The sequence below is a fragment of the Cydia strobilella genome, chromosome 10 (genome assembly GCF_947568885.1).
Source record: "Cydia strobilella chromosome 10, ilCydStro3.1, whole genome shotgun sequence".
In the NCBI taxonomy this organism is placed as follows: Eukaryota; Metazoa; Arthropoda; class Insecta; order Lepidoptera; family Tortricidae; genus Cydia; species Cydia strobilella.
Window position 1 is genome coordinate 18,349,369 of NC_086050.1, and position 27,626 is coordinate 18,376,994.

General features: G+C 40.5%; 2 protein-coding genes across 4 annotated transcripts in view; one reads left to right on the top strand and one right to left on the bottom strand.

The window, feature by feature from the left end:
• The window catches only part of LOC134744702 (calmodulin), a 38,967-nt gene extending 34,474 nt beyond the window's left edge, over positions 1-4,493 (top strand). For all 3 annotated transcript variants that reach the window (XM_063678616.1, XM_063678617.1, XM_063678615.1), the window contains exon 4: positions 3,597-4,493. In XM_063678616.1, the coding sequence (XP_063534686.1) occupies positions 3,597-3,625 (29 nt within the window). In that variant the 3' untranslated portion in view covers positions 3,626-4,493. The remainder of the gene's footprint in view (positions 1-3,596) is intronic.
• A 3,516-nt stretch (positions 4,494-8,009) lies between these two features.
• Positions 8,010-27,181, bottom strand: LOC134744968 (cytosol aminopeptidase-like). The gene is made up of 12 exons (XM_063678916.1): positions 26,906-27,181; positions 24,867-24,976; positions 23,375-23,507; positions 22,323-22,456; positions 21,213-21,375; positions 19,082-19,281; positions 17,371-17,476; positions 16,306-16,413; positions 14,703-14,808; positions 12,286-12,435; positions 8,738-8,811; positions 8,010-8,180 (listed from the first exon to the last, which is right to left on the bottom strand). The coding sequence occupies exons 1-12, from the start codon at positions 27,065-27,067 to the stop codon at positions 8,010-8,012; spliced, it is 1,617 nt and encodes a 538-aa protein (XP_063534986.1). The 5' UTR covers positions 27,068-27,181.
• Positions 27,182-27,626: the final 445 nt, after the last annotated feature.

The window sequence follows — 27,626 nt, forward strand, 5'->3', positions numbered from 1 at the left end:
TACAAATTAATTGTGGGTCGTAGAATAATATGCAACAGAACTGCGCTGTTACGGTAAAACATATTTCGTATTCACTTGATACGCGTTTTTGCTGTAACAGGGCAGGTCAGCGATCTCCAAACTAATATGCCGCCGAAAAAGTGGCAAATTCAATGCAATCCGGCCCGCGAAAAGGAAGCGGATGCCTGCGGGCTGAGCACGGTCGCATATTTATCGCCTGTCGCCAAGACACCATGCCTGTCACGTTCTATCAAGTATGTAAATGACAAGCGATAAAAATGCAACCATGCCACCACTGGATCTCGGTTCAAGAGTTTGGAGATCCGTGGAATAGGGAATGCTCTCTGTACTGATTTTGTATGACGAGAACTGGCAATTCCTGGTTATGTTTCTGTGTAGAAAACTAGTACTGAAAGTACACCCTACAGCGGGCACAAGCTTTCTGCTATTCCTATTTGGTCTCACTGGAAGCACTTAATCTGAAATTAAACGTCGAAATTGTAAAACCATAAACCAATAATAAACTCTGGATTGAGAGCGAGCGATAACAAGGTATTCAAGGAAAGCTTGTGTAAGCGTATTCCACTTGAGCTCTGAAATATCATGCTGTACCTTCTGCTTAGATTTTAAGAATTGGATACATATTGGCTTGTGTAACAGGTGTGACATTGTGCGATAGTCAAACAAGTAAATATCAACTAGTTAAGGAAATCTTAGTTTCTTTGACAACAGAATTGACATGGGGAGATACAGCACGATATTGCGGCAAGTGAAATCGATACCCTTCGGATCTGGTGGGTTCAGTTCAGTGGCGTGTGGATTTTTGGGATATTTACACTTATTAAAATTTAAACCACGCCACTGAAAGGTCATTTTAAACAGACTATGTTTTTGTAAATGAAGTATCCGTCTCTTTCGCGCATCATTTACAAAAAGAAAAAGATGCGAATACTAAAACTGATGTCATAGTACTTGACTGACTCTACAAGTGAATGAAAATATTGTAGAAATGGCTTCGTATTCGTAAACACAATATACATAAGAGCAACATATTCTGGCACTTCATTGACAACGCGTCACGTCATGCCACATTCATACCATACCGAAATCTATGATAATGTTCAAGCTTGATTTAAGACCATAAAGCTATTTGTTATGTCAAAGAATGTATTGATTGTCTTTGTCTGTCAATGTCATAAATGTTTGTGCAAAAGATGTCCAGAACCTTCATTTAAATAGTACTGTAATAATATTACAGCCCTCCCTATAGATGCGATCCAAAAACAATGTTACGGCTGTTGAAACTCCTCTCACGCTGTGGAATGTCTCTGGCGACAAGCCTTGGTTGTCCCGATGCTAAGCCAAAATGATTCGTAAATGTTAGTAGGTACAATGAAGATCATAGAGGTCGTTTTGGCTCAGCAACATGTATAAATGGTCATAGTATGTGTAAGCTAGGAGAATACCACCCTCTAGGCTCCCCGCATGCCGCGCACTAACCCTGTGGTGGAGCTATTTCCACTCAGACTCGATAAATTTCCCCCGCGAAAGTTTACTCGGTTCCAACGTTTATGATACTCGTGATTTACGAACCTCCAAAATTTTAAATACGAATCCGTCTTTGATACTCGTAAATTACCCGAGCGCTTACACGCCGTCATTAAGTTCAGAGGAACGTTGATGCTGTAAATATGGCAGTCATGAATGTCATGATCGTCCGTGGGTTGCGCGATATTGCGTATAATCAGAAGCCTGTAGCATCACAAAAACTCGAAAACAAATAAGCGCAGACATGTAACAAATAATGTCATGTATACGGGTAAGACAAGCGCTGCATGGATACAGTGTAATGTTTCTGCGATTATAAAAAAGCGTTGCGTTTGGGCGCGCGCCAACGTCACGTGGCGATGCGCCGGTTGTCAACAACGCGTACGAGAGTAAATGTCGAGTCGAGGCGAAAAACACCGTATGAGCAAAATTTGACGCAGTTTTCAAACCCAGAGGCAGCCTCGCGAATTCGAATTGACCGTGCAGAGTAGAAAACGCCGTGAGATCTAGATTTTGTACTTACAATTCATATTCTGTTTCTCTAAATTTAGTCTAGTGGTTAGGTAAACAAGTTTTAATAGTTTTTTTTTGTTTCCATGTTTTGTTAAACTGAGGCGTGTAATTAAGACGAACGAAAACCGAAAAAGCATCTTGCAAGCGAGCTTAGTATCATACAATCGTATTCTACACAACGAAACCCGCAAAAATATTTAACACTGTCGTCTGCTGTCATAAGAACGTATCATATATTTTTAAGAGTTTCGTTGTGTACAAAATTATTTCAAAGTCTGTAGAAATCCCTTAAGAATGCGTAGTTCCGTGGTATTCCGCTAGTTGATGTTGCCTGTAGTCTGTAGTACTCGGGCGGGCCAAGCTACAGCTGGTTTCTCTCTTGCAGACTTCCATGCCCTCGCCAAACTCGTATTCTCGCGAGCCGCCGACCAAACCCCCTCGTAACTAACCGACAATAACGCTGTGATATACCTAGTAGTACGGCCTACGACAATAGGTACCTGTTCTGTATGGTTTGATCTTACTGTTCCTTCACCCTGTTAGCTGCCCCGCCCACCCGCATCTCACTTTTGGGTTCTCACATTACGATCCGGCAACCGTATCTGTTGCTGGCTCTGGATTTGAGTAGAATTATCGATTGTAACTTTGTCGATTAAAATTTTACCCTTTGAACGCCACCTAACCTTGTCGGAAGGCACCAAGTTTGATATTGAAAAGTAAGCCTTTCGCGTCAGTTAACATCTTTGCCGGTCAAAGAGTTAAGCTCTGATAATGATGGTTGCTTTTGTTTGGGGATAAAAACAAACCTTCCATCATGTTCAGTAGGGCTAAGATGGTCGGTGTTTTATCATCTGTCATCATGCCTGTCACGTTCTAACAAGTATGTAAGTGCGAAAGTGACGCATGACATGACAAGTGATAAAAATGCGACCATGATACCGCCGCTGACCAATTATTAAACTAGTGCAAAGACGTTATAGGGCATTTACATTTTAACGTGTGCTTTTTAAATTGTGTGTTGTGTTGTGTCACTTTTCTGACAAAATGTATGGGTTTTGACATTGACAGTCAGTTTCGTGACAATTGCTAATACACAGTTAAGTGGAAATGCCCTAACAATAAGTTTTGTATCGACAAAGATACAATCGAATTTGTACGTTGGGAAATTTAGGACGTGTTTCTGTTAATACTGGTGCATGTGTCTAATATCTGTATAGCGTTTAGTTGTGGAAATACCACGGAGGGTGGTATTTCTCTGGACCCCGTAGTGGCATGACCAGGCGAATGTTACCGGTCTCTATGTTGTTTGTTCGTACATCAGCACACCTGTCGTCATCGTCACTGTCCATCCGAAGGGTTTGAAACTATCGATTTATCTATCTATCGGACTGTCCTTAGCGGCCCTTCTAGTGCATCTCAAATCGTATCGGTTAATTTATCTGTCGTGTTTAATTATTCGTATTAACATACCTCGGCACGCCGCTCGGCCTTCAAGTCCGCCTCCACTGATGCAATGTTTGTTTGTTTGTTTTCAGAATTCGTCACCATGATGACGTCGAAGTGAGCCGCCGGCTAGTGTGTGTGTAAAAAGCAGAGAATTCAAATATACATTTTGTTTCATGACACACAATATTACCATCGTATCGGACCTGCATTTCTCTAGTGTTTGCGATAAATTTAATAATTGACGAATCGTTTCAGTCGAATGTTATTTAACGCAGGCGCGGCGCGCCGGCGCCTCCGCCTCCTCTTTATTTAGATTTTAAACAATTCCGTTAATTTTATTATGTAAGAAACAATTTTAACTGTAGCGGTACAAAGGGAAACGAATAGGTGTGAAACGTCGCAATGTGATGGTAGCGGCGGCTGCGTGTGCAGCGTGTGGCTCGCTAGTGGCGTGCGTGCGGCGTGCGTGTCGCGTGCGTGCGGCGTGCCTGTCGCGTGCGTGCGGCGTGCCTGTCGCGTGCCCGCGGCGTGCGGCACGCGTGCACGCCGGCCGCCGCGTGCGTGCCTGCTGCGTGCTTGTTGCGGCCGGCTGTGTCGCCGCACCCGATACATTTTAATGTCATTTTTTTTTCAAGTATGAGATATTTATAAAGTACGTGATGAATAAAAACTTTAAAAAATCCCAAAAAAATATACTATACTGTGCCCGTAAGTCCGTAGCGGCGAGCGTGCGGCTCCCTGTGCGTTCGCGATCATAATAAATGTTTAAATTTAACTAACTCGGTAAACGAAATTAGATTTATTGGTACTGCATTTGTAACTGTAAATGACTTGATAAATATTATATTTCTATTGTTGGTGAAACTTATTCTATCGAAATGGAACCTCCGCTCTGTTATCCACTCGACACACTTGATTCATTCTGTTATTAAATTATACAAAAGACATACTGAAAATAAATGTTTCTTCATTTTTAGGTCAATAAGCATCAGTGTTTCATTTCCAACCGGGTACGAATGATTTCGCCTATTACCTATACAGATAACCTTGTTTATAATTTTCAGATACTAAAATGACTATTCAGTGTTGCCTGTTTTTCGCATTGCTTAAATAGTGATGTAGTACTATCGATAGTAATCTCAAAAGGTGTCTTTAGATCTTAATCGAAAATATACACGTCATTTGCAGTTCATGAATGAATGAATGAATGTTTCTTTATTCAGGCAATAGACCCATTACATACAATACAATAAAATTAAGGTTCTGCGAAATAGAAAATATTGTTTCATTTCTTAGTAACCGAAAATATAATTAAAAAGCAGTATTTTGCTTAAGATCACATTGTAAATTTGACATATGTCATTTTAGTATCTGAAATTTAGAAACACTAGTCTCCTGATCGCTATACCTTTTTCTATATACCTCTAATAGAACACGAAAACTGTACTTACTGTAGACTGTCATGTGTACATTTCTCAAATCTATGTAATGAAGTAACATTCTGTTAGTATTTCCAAATTATATTTATTGCATAAAACAATTACATTCTGAATGGCTGTAATGTGTGTTGTCATTGTCCGACCCCTGAGAGTACAACTAGTATACAGTATGAATTTTCTCAAATGATTTTTAGGCCTCAATCCTAATCCGGTTTTTTTCTTTTATGCAGAGGCGCCTTAGTCGCATGCCAAAGCAACCATGTTGTTAAAAAGTAACTATCGTGATATTATTAAGGTTCATAATGTAACAGCTCATTCTGAGATAACGAGTTTGGGTAATGAAGGAAGATCGGTTGCCTGTGTGGCCTCAGAATACAGAGCTGCTACATAAATTTGAACCATATAAATAGGACGGTTAAATTTCTTTTTAAACGAGTTTGTTCCCGTTCAGTCAGTAGCGGTAGCATTGGTAACCGCTGAACAAAAACAAAGGCTTTTGTTTAACGGATTAGGGTGTGAGGCGTAAAAATCATTTGAGAAAATTCATACTATACTTGTAGTGGTGTGTGAAAAGGCTTATAAATTCTTAAGCTGCTTGTTAAAGAAATATGTTGTAGTTTACGTATCAGTTTTGCTCGACGTTATTCTCGATTCGAGCTGTAAGTGAATGAACAAACTGGCCTCAGCAGGTTCGGTTATTCAAAACTATCTTTTGGATACCCGTATTGTTAGTGTCGCAAAGAATAAATCGAGCATGTCACGTATTGCTGCTCGAATCTAGCTAAAATATCGAGCAAACTTACGTAGACTATGCTTTTGAGTCAAGATCGGAAGTCTTATTTAAACCTGTACAGTCCCCAGCGATAGTATGTAACGCAAGGAAGGCCGCGAATATATTCTTATTTGTAGAGCCGTAAGGGCGTGTCACATATCGTCGGTATACTTACTCAACCTTCATATCTGCAACAATCATTTGATGGAAATGTCGCTTTTCTTTCATTCGGAATACGGGTGTTTTTGTCATCAAATGTGTTGCAGATACGAGGTTGAGTAAGTATAGCGGCGATAGTTTGGCGGCCTTGGAAGAGTAACATCGCAGGTGACAAGAAATGAGAGTTAGATGTTACGATATATTTTTTTCATAGCCATTCACACATCACGACGTCAAGTTAAATATACAATATAAAATATCCATCCTAGAAGAGGTAGATGTGTTAAACGAAGCTCGCTTGTGTACTCCCGAATCCTGTAAAACAAAATACCGTTAGTAAGAACATTCCTACATAGAAAACATTACTCTGGTGTTTGAAATTAAAAGTTACAATCAAACCATTTGATTCCTAGGCCACTATACACGGTGGCTAAAAAATAAGCGCATTCCCGTTGCCAGGGAGGTTTTGGGATTATACTGAGCAACTTTTAATATGGGACCAACCACGAAATCACGAAAAAAAAATTTGGCTGGTCCATTTTCTATGGGAGCGTAAATTTTTTTTTCGCGATTTTGTAGTTGGTCCCATAGTAAAAGTTGCTCAGTATAATCCCAAAACCTCCCTGGCAACGGGAAAGCACTTATTTTTTAGCCACCGTGTATAACCATGTCATAATGAATTATTAAATTTATCTTCTACGACAGCGCTTTTATAGTGATCATGAATCTAGTAGTTTAAGCGACAAGGTTCTATACTCGCCTAGGAATCAAATTAGTTGACTGTTCATTCAAATTCTGATTGTAGCAGTGAAAACTACGGTGCTGCAGTCGCAATTCGAATGTAATAGGTAAACTGAATGTCTTTTCATAAATTTCTTACAAAGGCGCCATTCATTTATTACGTAAAACGATTGAGGGGGGTCGAACATGTTCTATTTTTCTTACACGGGGGTTGGAGGGGGTCTTCATAGTTCTTAATTAAAATTTTCAAAATTCAATGAAATTATGAAACGTTCCAGAGGTTTTTTTTTAATATAAAAACTAAAACAAACCAAACGTGTATTCATTTTTTCTTGTATATTCTTACGTAAAACAGGGGAAGGGGGAGGCCTATTCTTATTTTTTCTTACAAAAGGACGGGAGGGGGTCAAAAATCGTCTTACGTAATACGAGTAAATGAATGGCGCCAAACCTCAAATAGCAACAAGATCAATCATTCAGTGTTTCTTAGAAAGGGAGAAATTACTCGTATGAAATAATAGAGGCTTGCTTTAAGACTTCAGAGTTATTAATAGCATAAATCATTTCTTGGTTTGGATTTGCGTAGCGAGGGGCACCTACTGACATACAGGATAGCACAAAGAAAAAACAAACCACGAAGTGAAGTATAACAAAGCAATATCAATAATTGTTTCGTATATGGCAGCTGATGTAAATGGGGCTAAATTTTATTTATACACGGTGGCTAAAAAATGAGTGCATTCCCGTTGCCAGGGAGGTTTTGGAATTATACTGAGCAACTTTTACTAAGGGAAACCAACCCAGAAACGCAAAAAAAAATTGGTTGTCCATACATTTTGGCTGGTCCATTTTCTATGGGGAGGGTAAAAATTTTTTTCGCGACTTCATGGTTGGTCCCATAGTAAAAGTTGCTCAGTATAATTCCAAAACCTCCCTGGCAACGGGAATGCACTTATTTTTTAGCCACTGTGTATACAGTCAACTAATTTGATCCCTTGGCCACTATAGAACCATGTCACAATGAATCAATTTATTTATCTTCTACGACAATGCTTATTGAGTGATGCATGTTATGTATTAAGTAGTTAAAACGACAAGGTGCTTAGGATTCAAGTTGGTTAACTGTACAGTCGAATTGCCCTTCAGAAAGATGCAGAATCAGCGATGCTGGTCGTTAGAAAGAGATACATAATATATCTACACACCTGCGGTGTCAGCATGGTTGCATTTTTATCACCTGTCACTATGCCTGTCGCTTTCGCACTTGCATACTTGTTAGAACGTGATAGGCGTTAAAAATGCTACCGTGCTAAGTCCGCTGCACTAGTTGACGAAATATAGTGAGCCGATCTTGTTCAAAAGATAGGCCAACTATATTTCGTCAATCTTACCTATGACTTGGTCCTGCACTCGTCATGCATGGCTATGTTCACGAGGGTGTGCGTCAACGCTCGTGTGGGACGGCCGCTCATGCGCTTCGAGCACAAGTATGGCGGCGGGTCGTGCGCCAGTTTACCGACGCCGGTTATGTCGAAGTGTAGCCAATCGGTGCAGACGAATTGCTAAAAAAAGGGATATTTGTGACGTTTTCGACTAAAAGGTACCACATTGGCGGTTGTCAATAAAGTTGATTTCAAATAGAAGCTTTATGGAAATGGCGCCTTATTGACCCGACAATAAGTACCCTTTTGGTTGAAAATGGCACATTTTAGTTTTAACCTGAGAATCAAGTGGCAAACGTTTACAATCCATACTAATATTATAAATGCGAAAGTGTGTCTGTCTGTCTGTTACCTCTTCACGCTTAAACCGCTGAACCGATTTAGTTGAAATTTGGTATATCTCGTCTGAGTCCCGGGGAAGGACATAGGGTAGTTTTTATCCCAGAAATCGCCCTTTAAAGGGGTGAAAAGCGGGGTGGAAGCTTGTATGGGAAATCGATAAAAAGCAGGTTGGATAAAAAATAAGCTACCCAAATTACAAACTACATTTTACATTTTGACGCCATTTTCTAACGATAAAATTGGCTTTCCAAGACTACATTTGAAACTTGGGGTCTATTCTGACTACCAACAATGGTACGACGCGAGAGGTATAGAAGGTATCATATTGTACCCACCTGTAGGAAAGCCGCACCAATGCAGGGCGTTGCTTTTCCTGAACCCCGGTTCCTTAAATCCACTGATGGATCGTCTGAAATATGCATAAATTATTTGAAAAAAGGTAAGGTACATTATAGGTAAGCAAAAGGACGGACTTGGTCCAAAATAAAAGATCATTCAAACAAAATTGGGGCAATTCATTCACAACTCTTTCCTACATGTACCTATAAATAACATTGGAGCTATAGAAATTTTGATATCCGTGAAAAACCGATTTGTATGACATTTGACCTTGAATAACTTCTGACGCGCACACGATCTATGCGTCGATTTTTAAGAGAACCTTTACTACGTCATACTCATAACGAAGGTGTAAACGACTTTCTAGCTTATTATCTCTCATTCCGAGGTTGACCCCCTTTTTAGGCTTAAAATGACTGGCCCATAGATACCTGAGCAGTGGCGTAGCTAGGCATGGGTGAATGGGGCTTCGCCCACGGCCTCGCACTCAGGGGCGTATTTACCCTAGGGCCAAGGGGGCCATGGCCCGGGGCGGCAGGCTGCGGGGGGCGGCGCAGGCCGCCGCTGGCTTTCAGTTTCGGGTGCCTCAGTGGCGCCCCAAAAAAAAAATTTTTTGTGGTGTTACTGCCACCGCTATACTTACTATTCGTTGTCTATTGCCAGTAGTCACATCAAATTTTTTACAGCGCGTTTGCGCCCCTTTTCATTCTACCTTAATTCTTTACCCACGTCGGATTGTCGACGAGTTCTCATGATGTCGCCCTGTGACATCGCTCTTCACATCGCCCTTAGGCCGCGGGCTTCCGTTAATGCTTTTTGGCCCTGGTCTGCAACAAACGCCGTAGGTCGCGTCCGGCGTGACGCTGTACGCGACGTACGAATGCTTACTATGGTAATGCACTATAGCGGTCTCTCTCACACGCCAGACGCCGCGGCGGCGTACGGCGTTTGTTGCAGACCAGGGCCTATCGCTGCATGCTTGACGTCGGCATAACGCCGTGAGCGACGTCTAGACGCCGACCATTGCGTCAGCAGTCGCTATACTTCCTACGGTAAATAAAGGCATCGTGTACGACGTCCGTACCTCTGTGTGGCGCACGGCGTCCAGATGCTGACGCCGACGTCAACCGAAAACCGTACACTATTAACTTGCTATTAACACTATAATTATTGAGTATAGAATTCAAAGGCGACGAAGGAGTTGGCGAACGGGTCAGTCGGAGCCTAGCCCAAAAAACAAAGCGCGTTCTTTTAGTGGGTAGGTACTAAATTTCGCATCATTCATTTAGTGGTAAATTACTCAGCAAAACACTGATAAATATACGCAAATATCATATTGAAAGAGAACTTATAATACCTTGTGGTATTGAATAAAATTAGAGTTCGGACACGACACGACATGGTTAGTTGTTTCAAAGGTGAACCGCAAGGCAGGAGACCGAGATACTGGACAGCAGAGCCCGAAGGGAAACATAAGGTGTATAGTTCAAAAACAAACGGACGGATCGCAAGCAGGGTATTGAACTAACGACCCTAGCATGCCGAAGGGACGAGCGCACCATGTAAGGCCGAGATGCTGCAGAGCCGCTATTATAGGTACGACCCAATTTACAATGTTATTACTAGTGGCTCTGTGAGCTGTAGACCTCGCGTTAAGCTTAGAAAATGTAAAAGTGAAAAATACATAGTTCGTTGAGTCGTTATCACAGTCAACTCACAATGGTCTTAAGCGCCATATAGATAGACGCTTTTGGCGCTTTTAAGTCCTTTATGCCAATTTCCGCATTTTGAAAAATTTCCTAAAACTGGATCGACAAAAAAAAACTATTTAATAATCATAGAATCTGGTCACAATTTTTTACGAGAATTGATTAAGAATTGCGACCTGGCCTTAAAACGAAGACCTTCAGAAAAATTATGGCGGACTAAAAGGTCCGGTTGCGAGCCCTGAAAAGCTTAAAAGTCGCGCTTTTCAGAAGACCCGAAGCATTCCTGAATTTCCAGCAATTCGCGCCTTCGTTTTAATTTGAGCGAACGCCAAAGGTCGAGTAGCAGGAGAGCCGAGATTACATTGGTTCCAAGTTCCAAGCCAATTTCAATAGCTCTCCTCTCCTCCAGCTCGGTCTTCGACCTTGTATGGACGCTCTTAATGCCACTCTTTGGTGTCACTTTAACGTGGTCATTGTTCCAATCCCAAACATTGATTTTTTCCACCTCGACCTTTGGCTTTGCGCGGAAGAGCGCCGCAATTGGACGATCCGGGACTTTAGGACTATGCATAGCTCGTCTTGGCCATAGGTTTTTGTCCCAGCTCAGCTCCACTGAAGCTCGCCCTTTAAGTCTCTTGGGCCCGCAGAAAACTTTAATCATATTCGTAGTCTTCCAGGCTCCCTTAGACATGACCAGTGCTTTAAGCTCTGTTCTTCTGCAGTTCGGCCTTCAGCCTCACAGGGCAGCACACCGCTATCGGACGCTCCGAGTCTCCGGCCTTATGCAGAGCTCGGCCGTCGGCCTCGCTCACAATTGGCTATAGGTTGGATTCCAAGATCTCTAAGCTCTGCAGAAAGGCACTGAGAAAAAATTATGCTTTTGTGTTTGTTTCATGGGTCATGGGGGGGCGGCAGAGGCCCAATGGCCCGGGGCGCCAAATATGTAAATACGCCTCTGCTCGCACTTAGAAGCGCCTCGCAAAGCCAACCTTTTTATTACCTTAGGAAAACACATTGAAAAGGGCCTCGCAGATGTGGTTTTCGCACACGGCCAGATTGGTTTACGCTACTACCTGAATGTTTTAGGGTTCCGTACCCAAAGGGTTAAAACGGGACCATATTACTAAGACTCCGCTGTCCGTCTGTCACCAGGCTGTATCTCATGAACCGTGATAGCTAGACAGTTGAAATTTTCACAGATGATGTAATTCTGTTGCCGCTATAACAACAAATACTAAAAAGTACGGAACCCTCGGTGCGCGAGTCCGACTCGCACTTGGCCGGTTTTTTCCTTTGGTGACACAAGAGACCGGGATTTTTTTAGGCAGCTGTTCTTTTTCCTATAATGAATGAATGTTTCTTTATTCAGGCAATAGACCGTGTGTTTAGTTAATTATGCGTAGTTTAAGATTTCGTTGTAAATGTATAAGCAAATGTTAGAATATGTAATTATAATTACTATTATCATTATTTATTTATTTATTTAATCTTTATTGCACAAAAGAAAATACAATCGTACAAAAGGCGGACTTAATGCTATGAGGCATTCTCTACCAGTCAACCTTCGGGCAAAGCAGATAATTACATAAATGTAATAATGTAATGTGTATATATTTATGTACATAAATATATATGTCTGTAATTGTAATCTTGACCTTTAAAACAATGATTTTACCAATAAATAAATCAATCAATCAATCAATCAGACCCATTACATACAATACAATAAATCATAAAAAGAAATACGGTAAAAATAAAAATAAAATAAAACTCACTAAAAACTAAAAAATTAAACTAAAAAAATAAGTCTGAGGAAATTATTTAAGTCAACGTACCAACAATTTGCCTCTTGTAATAATCCCAGAGCGGGAACCTCCAGGGCCGGTCGCCGGACACAGCGCCGGCTCGCCGGGCGCACTCCCACAGCCACTCCGTGTTGGAGAAGCAGCCGTAGCAGCCGCCGCCGGTCGCCATCTTGATTCCGTCTGATAGACAATTTAATAAGGTATTTGACTACTAGCATAGAGTAACTTATACTAGAGCGGTACTGTCATAGTAAATTTTGTAACCCCAGTAAATTCACTGCCATCTGTCGACACACTTTAAAACTAAAATTGAAGATTTGTAAAAATACGATAAAATGTATTTAAATATAGATAAATGATTTTTTTTATTTGTATTAATTATTTTGATGATTTTGACCCATGTTCTTTCACTGATATGCGTTAAAATTGTTAAATAACAAACGAAACCGTCAACGCCATCTATACGACTGTAGGCCAAAACTAGTAGCGCCCTCTGGACGAGAATCAAATTTTCTTGATTTTCGAGGCACGTTTTTTCCTTAGACTGTATCCATCTATTACGGAGTTATATCTATCTTTGCTACTAATCAAATCAGTTTTTTTTATTTTTTATTATTATAAACTGATCGGCGATTGGCCCTAGTCACACCTGATGGAAAGTGAAGGCAGGGCCTAAGATGGAGCTCACCGGTTCAGTAACAGCCTATTCACTCTTGTTTTAAAGAGACCGAGGTAATATTGATCAGGGAATACAGTTTCTTTTTTGGAACTGTCAAAACGATTTTGCTACTATGGAATTTATATGAAACACTAGCATGTGACGTCACGATCAAATTACCTATTCTTTATAGTTTGATACTTGTTTTAAAATAGAAATTGTGTTTAAAAATAACTGGTGTCTACGTTTCTCTATTAATCTTCTGGTGCTTTATTTCATGCATAGTGTAAAATAATTTATTTTCAATACAGTCAAATACCCTATAGGGGATATTACTGCAATGTTCTGCCACCAGAGTGCAGGACTAGCCTTTTTAATAAACCATAGAGTAACTTATATGGATGGTATAGAAAGGATGCCAATCTCTTATGGCAGAATTGTTGCAAAAGTGACCGCTTTCAGCTTTAAACAATAGTTCCTAATCTCTCCGGTGGCGCTAGTATAACATGAACATATAAGGCAACAAATAACCCGACCAAATTACGTAGGTTGTTTTTGGTAGTATTTCGGTGTATGGTGGCGCCGCCTAATTACTGTTTTTTGATGGACACTTTTCATACATAGAGATTTGGCTCCTTTATATAGTCTCCATGGTAACTTATACTGTACCTTTAACAGGTTTTTGACAAGTTTTCAGAGATAATAAAATATGACATTAATGCATCAAGGCGGTTTGCTTACCTACCCGGAAAAGCGAATCTGAAAATTCGCCATCTGCCTCTATCGCTCGAATATAAGAGTGACAGAGATGTTAGATAAAGAAATTTTCTTGTTTCACGATAGACCGTCAGATTGTGGTAGTGGCGCCCTGGCGCCCCCTACGCAGTTTCGCGTAATATTCCCAATTCAATAATCAAATGATCGCTCGCTGGAGAACCTTGAGTTTCGATTTTAAAGCCTCAGTTAATGACCAAGTTTAATGTACCGTAGCGTGGTTACAAAGATAGATATAACTCCGTAATAGATGGATACAGTCTAAGGAAAAAACGTGGCTCGAAAATCACGAAAATTTGATTCTCGATCAGATGGCGCCACTAGTTTTGGCCTACTCTCGTATAGAGGGCGTTGACGGTTTCGTTTGTTATTTATAATTTTAACGCATATCAGTGAAAGAACATGGGTCAAAATCATATAAAAATAATTAATGCAAATAAAAAAAAACATTTATCCATATTTAAATACATTTTAACGTATTTTTATAAATCTTCAGTTTTAGTTTTAAAGTGTGTCGATAGATGGCAGTGAATTTACAGTGGTTACAAAGTTTACTATGACAGTACCGCTCTATCTTATTATATCCTCTTTGGTGGTTATAAGTATATTAAGTGTTCGTAGAACTGATCGAAGCAGAAACGCGGAACTACGCTCCAGAGGGCCTACCGCGAACCACGTTCGACGTGTTGCCTCCCTGTCACACTTACGTACGAATTTACAAGTGCGACAGAGAGGCAACACGTCTAACGTAGTTCGCGACAAGCCTGAACTAGAGTTGTAGATTACCCGTCAAGACCGCTAAGCTTAGTAATAGGGTCCCATTAACCTTCGGGTACGGAACCCTAAAAAAACAAATGTTATAGTGTAATGCTGGATCGCACTATGAAATTTTCTGTGTACGTCAGATTGGTTCATTTGAAGGGTTGGCCAGTGGAAGCATTGTATAAGGAACGTGCATGAACTATAGGGGGCAGCACCCCTGTTTATTGGTGCAAAGTGTAAAGGTCCAACTTACGTGTAAGCGTAGCCACATCGACGACGGTGTAGGGCCTGTACTTGGCCTGTCCGTACACCAGCGCGTCTGCCAACATCAACCTGCCTTCCATATCCGTGTCTTCAATCTGCACAATCACAGTAAGAAAAAAAATGTGATAGTCAGCAGACGTGCCGCCTGATGGAAAGCGGTCGCCGTCGCCCATGGACATACACCCCAGACCAAAAGTATGGAAACAACGTTTCTTTAATATCTCATGTTTCTATCTTTGTTGTATATATTTGTAAACTAAGACTTACATTAGGCAAACCCAAAAGATTAAAAATACACGCTTAATATCAAAACATCCTAAAATATTGTCAAAAAGTTGAAAAAATAAAGTAGGAAAAAGTTACATAATATAAAAAACTTTATTTACAACAAAAATATACAGACAATTGTTTAAAATTTAAACGATAAATGTTCGCGCCAAAAAGCCAGCCGCCATTCTTGTGACCTTGTGACGTCATAATAGCAATGCAGCACAATGCAGTAACAAAAAAAAATCAAATGTGAAGTGCAAATGGGGTTGGCCGGTCGAAGTGTTTAACAGATGGCGCCAGCATAGCTTGCCCTGTCAATCCCTAGAATTGTGTCAGTTTTGTTTTTTTAATGCCCTGGATGCCAGCCCTTTAAGCCAAATCTCATAGAAAAAGAGGCAAGCTATGATGGCGCCATCTCTGCAAACCTGTGACAGTTGCCAACCCCATTAAACACTTATTTCCGCTAAGTGACGTAGTAACGCATCAGACAAAAATGGTAGTCGGCGTTTTGCAGTCACGTTACATCATACAGACAATAAATCTACAATTTTAATTTTGAAATTAAAAATAAATCATGTTTTATAACAAAATAGTATTAAACTCGTAGTTCTTATGGTAAAAACTATTTTAATTAAAATGTTGGTGGCAAACAAGCAGACCGCCCGTCCGATGGTAAGCGGTTACCGTAGCCTAAGGAGGCCAGTGACGTCAGTAATAGTGATTTCGACAATTGTCGCACCTGTCACCGTGGTGAAATAGAGGCCTGGCCACGACATTGCGCGAGTGGCTTCGGCTAAGGCGGAAACCATAGGTGGGAACGAAAGGTCCGATCGCTGTGTCTCGCTCCAACCTATGATTCGTCTTCGCCGAAGCCAGTCGCGCAATGTCGTGGTCGGGACGTTATATTAGCTTATCTTCAAGGGATTTGGACGTCTTTATGGATTTTCGGGCAATAAGTTACATGTATCAAAATTCAATTATATCGCCAATAAATAAGTACTTATTTTGCGATGCTAATAATAATTGTCACAAGACAATTGTCACGAAATTCCGACACAGAACTCATTTCCTGTCAAGAATTACCGAAAATTCTTTTAAATCTGTGACACTTGTCATCATCATCATAAATTTACATGTTTTTTGCCGATATAATAAAGTTTTTTTTTTAAATAATACAATGACGGTGGCAATCAGGAATACGGCCCGCCCGATGGTAAGCGGTAACCGTAGCCCATGGAGGACTGTGTCGCCACCAACAGTGATGTCGACAATTGTCGCACCTGTCACCGTGGTGAAATAGGTGCCAGGACGTAAGGATGTACCTGTATGTTGATCCCGTTGAGAGCGGGTACAATGTCGCCGACCTTCATACATTGGCCTGAGATCATGTTCTCGCAGAGCGGCACCACTAAAGTCACGTTGACTTTTGCCTGTAACATAGTTTGATTTTGATGATTTGATCCGTAGTTTCATAATCCGGACAAGAATTGTTAATGGGGTCGCCATTGACGGATGCGGCAAGGAAGAAGAGACTAGATCCAGTCCTGCTAAGCGAAAATGTTGGTTTATTAACATTTAAAGATATACCATAGAGTAACTTATACTAGAGCGGTACTGTCATAGTAAATTTTGTAACCCCAGTAAATTCACTGCCATCTGTCGACACACTTTAAAACTAAAAATGAAGATTTATAAAAAGAAGATAAAATGTATTTAAATATGGATAAATGACTTTTTTATTTGCATTAATTATTTTTATGATTTTGACCCATGTTCTTTCACTGATATGCGTTAAAATTGTTAAATAACAAACGAAACCGTCAACGCCATCTATACGACAGTAGGCCAAAGCTAGTAGCGCCCTCTGATCGAGAATCAAATTTTCTTGATTTTCGAGGCACGTTTTTTCCTTAGACTGTATCCATCCATTACGGAGTTATATCTATCTTTGGATATACGAAATAAATATTACTTTATTTATCGTAATGGTATAAGTAATATTTTTTCACATCACCTATTCGAAAAAGGAGTGGCATTTTTCTGTTCTAGGTCACAATTTTTTTTTTTGCACAATGAAAATGAGAATGAGAGGTGATGTGAAAAGCAGTATTGTGTCACATGGTAGCAAATTTTTTTCCACCTTGGGCGTTAACACTTGAATCCTTCACTACACTAGGCTAGCCATTCTATTTTAGAATCCTTCGCTTCGTTCAGGATTCAATGTACGCCCTCGCCATAAATTATGTATGTCATTTTGCTCCCTTGTGAAATAATATATGACAAACAATTCAATATCGAGGATCAAAGCTTCTTAAATACATACTTAAGTTAGGACACAATACATTTTGTTTGTAGAAATTTTAGAGTAATAGTGTCCTGTACTGTACCTTGAGCTCAGCTAAAGCCCGTATCGCACCGAGCGCGCAAGCGGCGCCCGCCATACTTCCTCTGTTCTCGATCATATCCGAAGGCTTCTTGAGGCACAGACCGCCGCTACAACAAACACGCAGAGGCTGTTTTACGTACAATCAAAATCATGCACTAGAGTTCTTATTATATCTAATATTGCGGTACAATAATATGTTAACGATTGTCTGGAAGCCCAAAGCCTGGATTGCCCAAAGGTCGTCTGGAAGAGATCGCTTTTTAGCGATAAGACCGCCTGTTGTTTACCTCTGCTTGTGTTTCGGTTTTCTTTTGTATTGTTTTCTTTTATTGAGGTGTGCAATAATAGTACATTATGATACAAGTGTGCTAAGTAGGTACACACGTAAGTACACACGAGGCGATATTGTACGCGCGAGCTGTAAGCGAGCGCGCAATAAGAAAGCCGATGTGTGTAATGACCAATGCACACGCGTTTCATACGACGTTTTTCAACACACTTGCGAGAAAAAAAAGAAACTTGATTAATATATCAAATTTTAATAGTTAAAACAGTTAGTATTGTGTGTTTCATCTGGCATACTCGTACTGCCGGCCGGGCCGCGCTCTGCGCAGGCGGTCGGGCGCGCCGGTGCCCGCCAGTCCGACTAATTAAAGAAGGCTCCCTTTCCATGCATATTATTAGCAATCAGTTACCTTCTTAACTCAGTCGGATAATATAATGAAAAAGCACGAGTGGAATAATACACTGAAAGAGCACGCGTGTTTAATATCTAGGATTATGAGCCAAAAATCGGTGGAATAAAAACGTCGTTTTGAGCAAGTGTGTTGAAAAGAGTATTTGTATTGTATTGTAAACGACACTATAATTCAGTGCATAGATAACCAGATTTAATTTTGGAGGAAAAAGTTACCATTACTTTTGAGGTAATATAAAATTTCTAATCTGAAAAATAAACGGACTATAGTCTGGCAAACCAATGTTGACAATAGAAAATCCAAAAGTTGTCTATCACTAACATAAATAAATAGGTACACGCTTCGAAAATGTACACCTCTAGCCGCCATGAGAATAACATTCCCGGCGTGCCTTTTATTTTAAAGTCTACTCGCACTCCAGAAAGACAGGGGTTCTCAGGAACCCTTCAATAAAATGAAAGTGCATGTTATTTTAGCCTTTAGCTGCCATAAGAATAACACTGCCACTATATAATTCGCTGTACCAGAAACATGGGTGGTTATCTAACATCAGGGGTTGCTGCGAACCCCCTATCAAGTATCAAGTGTTACTCTTTTAGCCGCCATGAGAGTACATTGTCACTGTCCACGCCTTTTATACTATACAACTCGCCCCGGCTTCGCACGGATGCAATGCTGATTTATTATACTTAATAAACCTTCCTCTTGAATCACTCTATTTATTAAAAGAAACCGCATAAAAATCTAATCTAAAAGATCTAAGCATACATAGCGACAGACAGACAGCAGGCGACTTTGTTTTATACTATGTAGTGATGGGGCGTTCGCAGGAACCCCTGGCTACGGAGAGCTAAGAATACAATATATGTTAGCTTACCTGTCAAAAGTCACGCCCTTAGCCGCCATCAGAATAACATTCCCACTATCCAGGCCTTTATACTCGCACTCGAGAAAGATGGGGGGTTCGCAGGAACCCCTGGCTACGGTAAGCAAAAAATACATGTTAGAGCTTACCTGTCAAAAGTCACGCCCTTAGCCGCCATAAGAATAACATTCCCACTATCCAGGCCTTTATACTCGCACTCGAGAAAGATTGGGGGTTCGCAGGAACCCCTGGCTACGGTGAGGAACGCCTGCATGTTGTTGGCCTCGATCCAGCTCTTGTCGTGTGCGGTTACTTTGACGCCAAGTGGGCAAAGTATGTCTATTGCTTCCTGAAACAGACGATTATAAACTATTGCATAATTGACATTTAATATGTATTGTAAAAGTTTTCTAATGGGTATAAAAAAATCCATAAAGACTTTACTTATGTTTGCTGACAATATCTGGGGAATACGTTATGGATGCCATCAAAATGTTATTAATACTTATTACACAGATGATTTTAAAGTACAAAGGAAAAATAAACATGTAACTCGATCTTCTAAAATGGTAAAATTGAATCAACCTGCAGCCAAAAACTATTATGGACGGAGAACCCAAGAATACTTAATCCCCAAAATGTACAATGAAAATCCAATATTACTAGGTAACCCTAAATTAAAAATAGGAACCTTAATAGAAAAATTTAAAGAAATTTTGTTAGATAGATAAATTCGATAACTCCATAAAACAATAGTAGCAAAGATTGATATAACTCCGTAATAGATGGATACAGTCTAAGGAAAAAACGTGCCTCGAAAATCAAGAAAATTTGATTCTCGTTCAGAGGGCGCTACTAGCTTTGGCTTACTATCATATAGATGGCGTTGACGGTTTCGTTTGTTATTTAACAATTTTAACGCATATCAGTGAAAGAACATGGGTCAAAATCATAAAAATAATTAATGCAAATAAAAAAATCATTTATCCATATTTAAATACATTTTATCGTATTTTTATAAATATTTATGTTTAGTTTTAAAGTGTGTCGACAGATGGCAGTGAATTTACTGGGGTTACAAAATTTACTATGACAGTACCGCTCTAGTATAAGTTACTCTATGATAGTAGTAAGTACTTATCCATAATCTATACAGCGCCACTACCTTTTGATGTATAAAAAGAGCGAGCTCATCGCCAACAAACTGCTGCCGCAGTTTGGCGAAACATTGTATTATGGTGCACATATTGTATTTTCCATGTTATTATGAATAAAAAAAATAAAAAAAGAACTAGATCTTGAGAAAGATGAGACCAATCTAGAAGTATTGGACTAAATAGGCGGGTCCACACGGAGCGAGCCGCCTCGCGAAGTTCCTCGCGCCGGAGACGTCCCGCCTCGCGCGGCAGCGTGCTCGACTGCACGCTTCAATTTATATTGAGCACGTTTGCCCGAGCCAAATTGCTCAACAAGATGGTTTCCCTCAGTCAGCTGTTCAAAATGGTGCTGCTCATATTCACTGCTGTGGCTCGTGTATCCTTTATTTTTCTTTTCGAAGCAATCCAAAAGAAAAAACGAAAGCGAACTAAGTATTTGTAGGAGATTTTGGGTGCGACAAATAAATAGGTATCGATCACAATACGAAAATCGCCTCTATGAGGTCAGCGAATGGAGTCGAGACGAATTTCAGACGCATAAAAAACGGAGTGATTCGACCTGTTATGTTCACAATTCCACGTAAAAGTCGTAAAACTTAAATGGCAAGGCACAAATTGAAGAGAGGTATCACTTTCAGGGAAATGGTGCTTCTCAGGTAGCGATATTTAGCGACGGAAGACTTGCATATACACCAGTCTTCATCTAATTAGTTAATAATCAAATTAAACCTCAATCGTCTCTAATTCCCCTATTCTCTAGCATCCCATATCATGTATTTGCTGCGTAAAAGGATATGAATTTGCAACATTGGTTTTTATTTTATTTTTCTGCTTTGAGAACAAAATAACCGCAGGCATCAACCAAACACTTTGACCATGCCGAAATACCGACACAGACCGGTTTGGCCGAGGAACCGCGCGCGCTGCCTCGATCGAAGCACGTCTACACTGGCCGTTTGCCGCGTGAGGAAATTTCCTAGTGAGGCTGCTCGCGCTGTGTGGACCCGCCTAATCGAGAACCTTTTAAATTCTGAAGCTGGTTGAAAACACATGGCACGATGGCAATGTGTGATCTTGAAGAATTTTAATCTGGAAACATTTTTGTGTTATTTTGTGTATTTACCTGCGCAACATCCGTGGGTGTCATCTTGTTAGCCGGCATGTCGGAGAGGTATCTGGCCCAGTTCTGGGCGTGGGCTCGAATCTGTCCGTCCGTCGCGGCGTCGGATTCGATGGCGGGTTGACCCGCCGGCGGAAGAGGCGGGTGGTGTCGATACTTCTCGAACCTTAAAATAAGATAAGATAAGATAAGATAGTAATTAAAATAAGATAAGATAGCAATTAGATTAGTCATTCTTCTTCTTTTAATTGGATCAAACTTCTTAAAACTAAATTTTTTGTTTGACAATGCTTTGCCACTTCTAGCCCTCGGGGTGTAGCCATCTGGACTTCTTCTCAGTGCACATCTTTGAGCAAGGAGAACACTGTCTGATGCGTATTGTAGTTTGAGGGACTCCACACTCGCAGTGTATCATCTTGTCGCCCAATCCTCCATCTCAGATGATAATCTCCCGACCAACTCCCGTCCTAAGTCTGTTAAGAGATTTCCATACTGCCCACTTTTCCTTTCCCCCTGGAGGCAGCTGGAGAGAGCTAAATTTGTAACGAAGCTCTTCCGGGACTTTAGCCTTGCAGCAACCGGTTTGTGGTCGTGCAGTAGTTGACTTTTTTAACGCGCGTTGAAAAAGCGCTGGTGTGTGTGGCCTCTTAGGTATTATATTCGTCAACGAACTGTCAAATAGTATGGGTTGCCATGGCAACGAAAATGAAATGTACGCCCAACAGCGCGCGATGTGATAACTAATACTAGTTTTTAGGGTTCCGTACCGTACCCAAAGGGTCAAAACGGGACCCTATTACTAAAACTCCACTGTCCGTCTGTCTGTCACTAGGCTGTATCTCATGAACCGTGATAGCTAGACAGTTAAATTTTTACAGATGATGTATTTCTGCTGCCGCTATAACAACAAATACTAAAAAGTACGGAATCCTCGGTGGGCGAGTCCGACTCGCGGTTTTTTACAGTTAAACTCAATCCCGGAATCGGGATTTGTATAACCGGTCGGGGGTAATAAAATTTTAGCTGTGGTCCCGACCACAGACTAAAAAACGCCAGTCTATATTAAAAGGTGAAGCGACAGATTAAAACACTGGTATATAGTAATCAACTTACTTCCACTCGGCAAGCGTGAAGCTCTCCGCGGTGGCGTCCGCGTGGTGGCCAACGTCGTACCATATCTGCCGTTTTCCAAAACCGTATGGATTCAGGACTTTATGTCCGGCGCCTATGCCCCAGCGTGTGTTCTCCTGAAATAATACACATAGGTAAACACATTTTATCTACACACATATCATACCGAACAGGTTTCATGTCCTATTCTTTCTCTATTCAGGCAGCTCGCCTTTGGAATAGTCTCCCTGTTAAAATTAGACAGTGTCCGAATAGATTTGCATTTAAAAAATCCTTACGTGAGTACTTTGCTGGCAGAACGATGAATTCTTAGTGTTTCTGTTTTGAAAGTTTCATCTGATATCTTATGTATTTGTATGTATGTATATTGTATGTATTTATATGAATATTATATATACAGATATATGTATGTATGTCTATGCCTATCCATTATTTAACTATACTTGTATATATGTAATCACTATGTTGCACCACCTACAAATTATCTGCTTTGCCCGAAGGTTGACTGGTAGAGAATGCCTCATAGCATTAAGTCCGCCTTTTGTACGATTGTATTTTCTTTTGTGCAATAAAGAATAAATAAATAAATAAACCCTCTATGATGCTTTCAAAATAAGCAAATAACGGTCAGCATTAAGATAAACCTGTTTTGTTACAACAAATTTCTTATCTGTGAAAATGTTATTATTGCGTAATAATGTAACAATATCTGGGAGACCGAGCGTTGCTCGAAAAACATATAAAATCTCAAAAATGCGCGTTTTCCCAGAGATAAGACCTAGCTAGATCGATTTTTCGCCCCGATAACCCCCATATAGCAATTTTTTATAATATTTATCTTATTATATCCTCTTTGCTTAAATACATAGAAAACACCCATGACTCAGGAACAAATATGTGTGCTCATCTCACAAATAAATGCCCTTACCAATATTCGAACCCAGGACCAACGGCTTCACAGGCAGGGTCACTACCCACTAGGCCAGACCGGTCGTCGAAATTATGCCTAAAAATTTAAAGATATTTATCCTTACCTTCCCTACATGAAAACCTTCAAGTTCATCCTCGCCGGCGTGCTCGGGCCCGAAGCTGGCAAGAGCGACGGCCTCATACTCGCCCACGTCAGTCACCACGACCGCTTGCCCCACTTTAAATTCAGGCCCCAGCCTATAAAACGGAACAAGACAATATAATATACATGGTTTTTATATGGCGTTATTCATAAACGTGCTACATGGACCGCGAGCCAGGCGCAAATTTCGTTAGTCATCGCTTCCCGGGCGAAAACTCGTATAGCGATTAACGGCTATGTATGATGAACCCTCGTGAACGTCAGCTGCCGCTCCGTTGGTGGGTCTTTCCACCGCGATACGACCGGCTGACGATTTATTTTATTAACAATAGCATCTAAAGTCTAAACTATCATCTGACAAAGTATCAAACGGGAGGCGATGACGCCGATGACTTGAATTTTCTTTTTTACATGTTCATGTGACCAGCTGACAGTCTTTCCACAGCGATACAATCGGCTGACGATTTTGTTTATTCACAATAGCATCTAAACTATCATCTGACAAAGTATCAAGCGGGAGGCGATGACAAAAAATTTTTATAGACTTTATTTGCTGCTATTTCTCAACCCACCAACGGAGCGGCAGCTGACGTTCACGAAGGTTCATCATACATAGCCGTTAACTACTATACGAGTTTTCGCCAGGGAGGCGATTGGTAATGGAAATCTGTTCCTGCCCCGGGGTCAGGGAAACTATGTTTTTATAAGAATACAATTTTGGTATTGTCAAAATTCCACTTTGCTCGGTCCAGAGCGGTATCAAGTCAGCTTTCGCCGACGCCGAGGTCACGGAGATCTGCCTCCACTCTATCTTCCCAACGATATTTAGGGAAGTCGCGTGATGGAGGTAAAGACTCATTTTGGGCCATCGCGCCAGCCCAGTAAGTAATAAGTACTTATTGTCAAAATTCGGTAATGTGTCCTAGAAAATTTACCAATATTTTAAAATGCAGATCAACTCATTTTCGTTCAAGAATCATTGTTATGGTATAGTTAACGCTATCTCTACTGAGCTCGATCACTTACCTGTACTAACAATGGCATTCTGTTAAACAAAAGCCATTATTTCTTTTGCGTGAGCGCGTGGCCTTTGTGCCTGCGCGCGTGGCCAATTGTGTATGAGCCTCAGGCTTAAAGGCCACGCGCTCACACAAAAGAAATAATGGCTTTTGTTTAACAGAATGCCATTGTTAGTATAGGTAAGTGAACGAACTCAGTAGAGATAGCGTTAACTATAATAGAAATCGGATTTAGGTTAGAACTAACCCCACACTAGCGTCTTTTTAGCGTCGGCGTCTAGTCAGCGCAATGGGAAATGGAAATGCGCCAACGTTGCGTCGAGCAGCAGCTATAGACGCGGACGTTTGGGAGACGCTAGTGTGAGATGGCCCTAAATACCTATTACTTGCAATAGAACTAGGTCTACGAGTTAAAATAAGCATGGCAGTCCTTACACGTTGAGATGCTGGGTGAGTTTATTACCGGCCGCTGCATCAACGTTTTTAGCCCACCCAGTCAGCTCGAACTGGCCTTCTGTAGTATACACACCGCATACTGCCGCTTTCTGAAACCCAAACACAAGCAAATCATCATCTTCGGGTGCCGTCTGCTATCGCAGTTTGGCAATCATCACAGCAATCTGAACCTTCGACAAAGCAGCTCTGATAAGTGACCGTGGCCATGTACTTTTTTGGAACCATTGGCGCAGATTTCGGAGCCACGATATTCTTCTTCCTCCGACACTTCTTTTACCATGAATCTTGCCTAGTACAGTCGCCATCAGATATATCGGAGTGGCCAAGACTTTCACAAATATCTGAACACGCCTCTATTGTCAAGGCGTTAGAGTGCGTGTTCAGCTTCAGATATTGTGACCACTTCGGCCGCTCCGATATATCTGATGGCGACTGTATTATCAACGATAATAAGACGTACATTTGTTTCTCATTATGTGGCCTAGATATTCAAGCTTGCTCCTCTTTATTGTGACAGCGATCTCTAAACATTTACCCATCCGCTGCAGTACCTCTACATTTAGTCAAGATATCTCGCCATGAAATACGCAGCATTCTCTAATCATATCTCTAACGCCTCTACCTTCTTGGAGTTCTTGGTCATGGCTTTAGTGAGTGTCCACGCTTCCACCCCATACAGAAGCATAGAGAAAATGTATCATCGCGCAAGCCGAGTGCGAAGTTTGATATTTATCTTCCTGTCACACAATATTTATTGGAGTTTAGAAAAAGCACAGCGTGCTTGCTCTATTCTACATCGCTCAAGGGCATGGCTACCATGCTCATCATCATCAGCATAACACCCTAAGTACTTGTACTTTTGAACGTTTTCTAGCTTTTGACCGTTATAGTACAGAAAACTACTATCATTATGTGGCATTTTGGTAACCTTCATGTAATACTTAGTCTTCTTAATGTTAATGTTCAGGCCATGCGACACGCTCACGGACTGCACTCTATACAACAAAGATCTGCAGATCTTCTATTGCAACCACCAACCTAGTATCATCGGATTCATCGGCATACCGGATGTTGTTATGGCTTTAGCAATCTCTGTCTCCAGAGCTTCTAACAAAATATTTTCCGAGTATAGATTAAATAAAAGGGGAGATAACACATAAATGACAACTTAATAAAATTAGATCATACTTTTTTTCAATCTAGTTTTTACATCACTAACTGGTCGCCCAAGATACAGGCTATGCCTAGTTTGGGGACCCCTGTTCATACTGTTATAAATGTACCGCTGTATGCGCGCAACCTGGACCTCATGTATACTCCATCTGCAAATTCCCATCTTTGTGTGTGCAAAATAAATATATTTTTCATTTTCAGATGTCAAAATGTTATCTTTCATTTCCAATATTAATTTTAAAAGCACTAATCTTAGGCACATGTCTAATAGCAAATCATCATCAGATGATGATGATTACACAGTTATACACATAAACCTTGGGCCCCTGTTTCACCGCATGTGATAATAGGCTATTAGGTTTTTATTAATGATATATGATTAATATGATATGTCCAGAGAACATGATCCGCATTGCCGCGCCTATGACAGGACAATTAGGCATCTTTTCCTACAAGTCTCGAACTTCAACTCGAACTTCTGGCTACTCTGGCTAGCCCTAATAATTAGTTCAATGCGCCACTACTGATTGTTTTTTTTATAATGTCGGTGGCATATAAGCATACGGCCTGCTGGTAAACAGTTTTCGTAGCCTATGGACGCCTGCAACTACAGAGGTGTTACAAGCGCGTTGCGGACTTGCAGACCCTAAAACTCTGCACCCAGCTCTGGCAACACAACACTATGAGTAGGGTCTAGTGTTATTCCACTTCCCCAGTTGGACTCTGCTCTAGACTTGAAATGACATTCAGTGTGCTGTGCCCTACGACACAAAGTGAGATGACATTCACAACCTTCACAGAGCCCATTATATTGGTATTGTTATATATATTCCGAGATTCCTTACCGAATTCACGGCTCCTGCACTGCCTCCACTTTTTGCTGATTCCTTATGACCACTGCTTTCACAAGGTGAGTGACCGGCTTCGGAGGCCAACAGCCTTCGGCCCATGTACCACACCCCATTCTGACAATATCTAGAACTAAACAATAATTTAGACAAACCCATGACAAAAAAAATATACAAAAATAATGTAAACTGAAAGTTAAATACACATTGTGTATGGTAAGAAAATTAAGCCATCTAGATTTTGGGAAATGGTGATTAATATTTTTGTAATTTTGAATGTGGAAGGAGAGCATGGAGGATGATTCAATATTAACTAAATAATATTAAAAAAATTCAATCTTTTTCATATTTGAGTAATAATATAGTGTAATTTGTGGTACAGATTGTACAATTTTTCATTACAATTAAAGAGTTAAAATAAGTAATTTATTTATTTTTTTATTACTTTTTAGTATTTGTTGTTATAGCGACAACAGAAATACCTCATCTGTGAAAATTTCAACTGTAGCTATCACGGTTGATGAGATACAGCCTGGTGACAGACAGACGGACAGATGAGTCTTAGTAATAAGGTCCCGTTTTACCCTTTGGGTACGGAACCCTAAAAATAAAATTATGCATGTGTTCAAAATGGAAATGAACTTACCTAAATAAGTTTTTAGAGTGAAAGTATTCTTAGTTAAAATAGCTTAACCAAGTTCAACAAATAAGGTTACAA